The sequence below is a fragment of the Humulus lupulus genome, chromosome 5 (assembly GCF_963169125.1).
Source record: "Humulus lupulus chromosome 5, drHumLupu1.1, whole genome shotgun sequence".
NCBI classification, from domain to species: Eukaryota; Viridiplantae; Streptophyta; class Magnoliopsida; order Rosales; family Cannabaceae; genus Humulus; species Humulus lupulus.
In genome coordinates this window covers 239,170,405-239,177,165 of record NC_084797.1, presented here as the reverse complement: position 1 = coordinate 239,177,165, position 6,761 = coordinate 239,170,405, and the positions used below count along the sequence as shown (strand labels likewise).

The 6,761-nt window shown below is 37.2% G+C and overlaps 1 protein-coding gene across 1 annotated transcript; it reads right to left on the bottom strand.

Moving 5' to 3' along the window:
* Window positions 1–1,747: 1,747 nt before the first annotated feature.
* Window positions 1,748–5,102, bottom strand: LOC133780148 (uncharacterized). The gene is made up of 3 exons (XM_062220021.1): window positions 4,792–5,102; window positions 4,235–4,673; window positions 1,748–4,135 (listed from the first exon to the last, which is right to left on the bottom strand). Exons 1-3 carry the CDS (start codon window positions 5,100–5,102, stop codon window positions 1,748–1,750), a joined length of 3,138 nt encoding a protein of 1,045 aa, XP_062076005.1.
* Between the last annotated feature and the right edge of the window lie 1,659 nt (window positions 5,103–6,761).

Sequence of the window (6,761 nt, the reverse complement as noted above, 5' to 3'; positions counted from 1 at the left end):
AGTGTAATTAAGTATATCAATGTTATTATATTAACAGTACTCAATTCAACACCATAGAACGTGATAATGTTAGAAAGACACAAAATAGTGGTATTACTATTATCGCTCAGACTTTTCAAATATCTAGTTCCAAAGATAAAAATCTCATACAATGTGATATGACATATTTTTATTATAATAACTTGCTAAATATAATACTTACATTTGGATAACTATGCTGTAATAGTGTTGAAACCAAATTGGGCCAAACGAGTGTGGCTTTTACATTATGAACTTTGCTAGAGAGTTGATTTCACAGCCTAAACCAAAGAGCTACTTGAAAATGAGTTATTGTTTTACCTTTTAATTTTAATTTAAACTATCACTCATGATTTTATTTGGATGATTTCTAACTTATTATTTTAAATATTTTCTAATTAGTTTACAAATATGGCACCATATTCGGCTAACGAAATCAACGAGATACGGGATTAGTGGACTGAATCAATTATGGCGTATCTCAGTTAGCAAATGAACAAGTTGGTGAGGAAATTTTAGTTTAAGTGTTTAATACTTAAAATTTAGAACACAAGTTATAACTATATACATAGATTAACTTTGAAATCTGAATTACTTTTGTAGATTTGATCACAAATGTTAACTTTACATAAATGTTTAAAAAAATTATGTTGTTGTTTTTCTGTTTATGCAGTTGTTTTTATGTTTCTGCTGCTGTTTTTTTTTATTAAAATAGGTCAGAGAAATTGGCATAAACATTTGCAATTTCCTTGATTAATATTTTATGTGACAGTTCCTAACTGACGCAAAAAACCTCGTTTTTTTTAACATTTGTGACAGTTCCCCATTGACGCAAATACCAGCCTGGTTTGCGTCATGAAATTCCGCGTCACATATAAAACTGACGCAAAAACTCAATTGTGGCAGTTAGAAACTGACGCAAATAGCTTTTTTATAGTAGTGAGTATCAAATTGTTATAGACTTCTATTGATGTTAAAAAAAAACTCTAACAAAGATAAATAAAGGTGTATATCCTCATTATGATTAGATCCTAATTAACATGTTTCAAAGAAAACTTTGTCAACCAACCATCATTTGATGATTAAAGATTAAGTGGTGGATATCCTAGTCAAACTATTAAGATGATTGAGTGTCATAATCAACCTTAATAATAAGATGACCAATTAGATCATAATGAACACTTTATAGTTGTTAAATTGATCTAATTGTATCTTTTACAGTATTAGATCAACTTTATATTGTTAAATTGATTTTTGTTTTGTATTTCGACTACTTGTCTGAATGTTTCGACTACCTGTCTACATATTTCGACAACTTGTTTGAAATTTCGACAATATGTCTAAAAGTGTGAAAATGTCTACAAAAGAAAGCTCAAATAATGCTATATAAAGGTGCATATCGTCATTATTGGATCCTAATTAATATGATTCAAATAAAACTATGTTAACCTACCATCACTTGATGATTAAGGATTGAGTGGTGGATATCCTAGTCAAACTACTAATATGATTGAGTGTCATAATCAACCTTAATACTAAAATGACCAATTAGATCATATTGAACACTACTAAGATGATTGAGTGTCATGATTAAAGGTTTTTTTTTTTTTTGAACAAGAGAAAATCTTTTATTCAAAAACCAAACAAATACAAAGCAAAGCAAGTAGCAGCAGCTACAAACCACCCAACCGGCAGGCTGCAACTGCAGCAACAACACTCAAAGAAACCACTACCAGCCCTCTACAACATTAAGTAAATAACTGTCCCTTTTGCTATGATTAAGAGGACCCAGACCCAAGACTCTATATTTAACAACTTTCCTAATTTCCAAACTAATGCATCTAGCCATACTACAAACAGAATTAAAGATGCAATTGTTCCGGTTTCTCCAAATAAAATACAAAGATGCAGATAAAACAGTATTTAAAATCTGGTTCTTCAGATCACGCACAGCTACCAAACACCAATGCTGAAGCTCCAAGAAGGAATTCGGCCACTGAAAACAGCCCAGCCAGCTGTTGATTTCCCCAAAAACTTTCCTGGAGAAGATACACTTCATGAACAGATGGCTGTGAGTTTCAATTTCAGATTCACAAACAGGGCAAAGAGCAGAGGAAATAGGCAAGAATCGACTCAAATGATCTCTGGTAAGCAACTGAGAGTTGAAAATCTGCCAGTATATAAATCTATGCTTAGGCACTAGGAGTTTATTCCACATAGTTTCAGCATAAACAACTGATTGAGCATTAACAAGAGAGGTATAAAAATGTTTTATTCGAAAGTTACCTCCCTTTTCAGCTTGCCTCAAGGAATCTTCATCAGTAACTTGTCTAAGTCTCAACAGTTTCTTAAAATACCAACTCATTTCTTGTTTAATAGGAACACTCCAAATGATTTGCTCCTTAAGATATATGGAGTTAATCCATTTAACCCAAAGGCAGTCTTGTTTGGTTGATGTCGCCCATAAAAATTTCGCCATCAATGCCATGTTCCATTTCTTGCCTTCACGAAAACCAATACCACCCAGCTTTTTAGGGAGACAAACCTTCTCCCAAGAAGGGAGATGAAGCTTACTCCTATTCCCTTTAGAGCCCCGCAGGAAGTCACGGCAGCTTTTATCTATGGCCGCTGTGATTTTGTACGGAAGAATGAATATACTCATCCAGAAGTTTCTAATACCAAGCAAGACCGAGTGAATTAGTTGAGCGCGACCAGCAAAAGAAAGATTCCTACTCGCCCAACAGTTGAGATTCTTGTTCAGCTTATCCAAGATCACCCCACAATCTGAAGCTTTCCATTTAGTAGGACGAATGTGAACCCCCAAGCATTTCAAAGGAAAAGAGCCTTCATCCATTTGCACCAAGTCAAGAGTCTGAACTTTAATGATTTCCTTAACTCCTCCAAAGAAGATTTGAGATTTTGATTTGTTCGCAGAAAGACCTGTAGAATCACAAAACTTCTTGAAAGCTTCTTGTATACCTCTCACTGAACTAATGTTGCCTTTACAAAATAGTATCAAGTCATCTGCAAAACATAGGTTAGTTAACCTAAGTTGTTTACACATAGGATGAAAACCAAACCCTTTTTTACCAGAACAATGAGCCAATAATCTGGTTAAATACTCCATTATCAGCACAAACAAAAGAGGAGACATAGGGTCTCCTTGCCGAAGACCTTTTTCCCCTTTGAACGTGCCCTGAATTCTTCCATTCATAAGAAGATTATAGCTCGTTCCTTTCAAACAAACCAGAATCCAATCAATAAATCTCGAGGGGAAGCAAAGATGCTTAAGCAGCTCCTCCACAAAGTGCCAGTCAACTGTATCATATGCCTTGCTGAGATCTATCTTCAGTATACATCTCGCTGAAATATTCTTCCTAGTGTACTCTTTGAGGAGATCCTGGAAAATCATAATATTATGAGCAAGCATTCTATTCTTTATGAAAGCCCCTTGATTGCTATGAACAAGGAAGGGAAGCACTTCCGAAAGTCTTGTACAGATCATCTTCAAGATACACTTATAAAGTGTACTACAACATGCAATAGGCCTGTAATTACTTGCTGATTTCGGTTCTGCTACCTTAGGAATGAGGGAAATCACCGTTTCATTCAGCGACTTCGGCAAGAACCCATTCTGAAAAAACTCTAACACAGATTGAGAGATTTCATCCCCAATATCTGCCCATAATCCCTTGAAGAAACCCGATCCGAAGCCATCCAACCCAGGACTTTTGGAAGAGTGAATGCTGAAAAGTGCCTTCTTCACATCACTCTTATTAAACGGCCTTAATAATCTGACTTGCTGCTCCAAAGTCAGCCTATTTCCCTGGTTCAAACAGTCTATATTAATCTCCTTATTAGCCAAACTTCTCCTCCCCATAAAGTTTTCAAAATGGGAGAGAAAGTGTTCAACTACTTTCGAATAATCATCTTCAATTTTGTCACCAATAGTGAAAGATGTGATTCTGTTTTCCAATCTTCTTTTCCTCATAACAGCATGGAAGTATCTCGAATTATCATCACTGAACTTAACCCAATTAACTTTACTCTGCTGCTTGAGAAAGCTAGCATATCGGATCTGCTTATCAGTAAATTTCTGCTGAACTTGACTAACCGCCTGATGCAAAGAATAATCAGTGGGATTAAAAGCCAAGGCCTCCTAAGCTTTACTGAAATCTTCCTTAGCCACCCTGTAATCCAAGACTACATCACCAACCTCTTCCATGTTAAATCTTTTCAAAACATGTTTTACTCTAAAAAGTTTCTGAACCAACTTACTAAGGCCTCCTCCTGAACCTAAAGTAGAGTTCCAACACTGTAAAACTGTTTCTTTGTAACCTCTATAATGCAACCAGTGGTTACAATATTTAAAAGGTATGAACCCCACCTTGTTTAGTTCCTGGCTTTTAATCACACAGTAACTATGGTCTGAAACACAGTCCCATTTGAAGCAAGCTTCAGTTTTCGGGAAAGAGTCCAGCCAATAATCATTAGTAAAAACTCGATCTAGCTTGGAGAAAATCCGGTCTCCAACTTCATGCTTGTTTGACCAAGTATAGTGCGCTCCAGAACATTTAAATTCTTCCACTTGGCCTAAAGCCAGCCAGTTTTGAGCATCAACAATATCTTTAGCTAGAATTTGTCTCCCACCATTCCTGTCCTAGAAGCTAAACATAGCATTAAAATCCCCAAAAATAATCCAAGGATTATTCAGTTGACCAATACTAGCCAACTTGTCCCATAATTTTTTCCTCTCCCCCATAGAGTTACTACCATAAACCACCGTGGCAAAGAAAACTTTCTCCACACACTTTAATCTTGCAATGAACAAGTTGAGGATCTTCTAGCAAGATGTCAACCTTCACAAACTTTGCTTGCCAAAAAACCAATATCCTACCAGAGGTGATAGGACTAGAAAAGTAATCCCAATTAGGGAAATTATTCTCAAAGACTTCATCAATCTTCTCATGTTTCACCTTAGTCTCAAATAGAGCACCAAAACCAACCTTATTTTCCTTGCAAACATCTAGAATAGCTTTTTGCTTTTCTTGTTTATTCATACCCCTCACATTCCACCCCACCATATTACAAACTTCCATCAATTAATTGGGTTAGAATTGGTAACCAAAAGCCCATCCCCAGATTCTTGTAGAACCGCATATCCATTACCCGAATTAGCCTTGCCTGGAGCTGCTTCTGTCTTATAAGGAGCTGCCACTACCTGTCTTGTCCCTCTTCTTTTGGGAGTAATCCAATTGCCAGCAAATACAACACTTCCTGTTTCATCAAGTTGAGCAGCGTTTGAAATGCCCTGAACTTCACAACTCTCCTTTGAGTCAAAGCTCTTATATGAGCTCTTTGTCTTCTCTTCAGCTACATTACTTGTATAATTAATCACCCTGTTTTCTGGACTGCCAGACCCAGATGGCTGCTGAAGATCTAACTCTGTACTATTTTTCTTCTTATCTTGTTTTTCTCCATTCTCAACAGAAGTTTTCTTCTTCCAAACCACTCCTTTTTCCTTGTTACAATTAGCCACTAAATGACCTAATTGATTACACGCAACACACTTAAAAGGGAGCCATTCATACTCCACCAATTGTTCAACTAATTGATCCTGTTCATTGATGTAAGCAATAGATTTCGGAGGGTGGTCCGAAATCTCCATATCCACCAATACCCTTGCATATTTCACCATTGATCTACTTTGAGTCACCTTATCCACCATAATCGGCTTGCCAATAGTACTCACCATAGCACTGAGACTATTTTTTCCCCAATATTGCAATCCCAAACCATTCAACCTAATCCACACCGGCACAGACTTGACCATTCTCACAGAGTCCATGTCTGTTGTCCAAGGACGAAGGACAACTGGTTTTTTGACAAAATGAATGACACCCATTTCCAATATCAGGTCCCGAGTAGCTTTATCCCTGAAGTTAACTAAAGTAAAACCTGAGTGCATTCTCACAACCTTATCAACACCTAAGTTTCCCCAAACTCTTTTGACAAAACCTTCAAACACTCTAAAAGGCGGGTTAGCACCTAGCACAATACAAACAATGGAATTTTTCCAGAACGATGCTTCAATCTCCACCTCCTCCAAATCTAGACGGGCAACAATTTGATCACCCACTTTCAGGGGTTCAGTGAAGTTCAGACGAGTAGAAGGGGTTAGAACCTGATTCAATATGAACTTACACCAAACGTCCTTTGCCGACCTCTGATAATCGGTTCCCTCTGCCTCCTCAGCCCAACTCGCTGATATGGGAGAGGTGCGATTCAAGCTTCCAACACACATCGCTTTAACTCCACGGTCCATCTCTAACTCGGCGCAAGGATCATGAAATTCTTCAACAGGAATCGGTTCAGGCTCCACTTCTTGGATCGAAGGGAGGTCCTCTGCCACCGTCTCATCGGAAACCACCACCAGCTTCGATATACCTTTCCTCTTCCGAGCCATGGGGAGAGAGAGAGAAATATCACACGCCTAAAACATGGGGAGAACCACTGTCATGATTAAAGGTTACGGGAGAAATGGAGATACAAATAGATGTGTTGAAGTTTTATTGAAGATGAGAAAGAGTGATATGAAACCCAATTAGGTCACATATACTTGTATTTTGTCTATTTGTGCCTTGGAAGAATTTATTTGAGACAATAAACTTTTGAGTAGTGTGTGGTCAATGCAACTTTGTAGTTTTGGATCTCAAACCCTTACACTTAACTAGTGTCCTTTT

Coding starts and splice junctions, on each gene's coding strand:
- LOC133780148 (XM_062220021.1), bottom strand. CDS start 5,102: ATGGTGGGGTGGAATGTGAGGGGTATGAATAAACAAGAAAAGCAAAAA. Junction 4,674..4,791: donor CTTTGCCACGGTGGTTTATG/GTAGTAACTCTA, acceptor CTTCTAGGACAG/GAATGGTGGGAGACAAATTC. Junction 4,136..4,234: donor AAAGATTTAACATGGAAGAG/GTTGGTGATGTA, acceptor TCTTTGCATCAG/GCGGTTAGTCAAGTTCAGCA.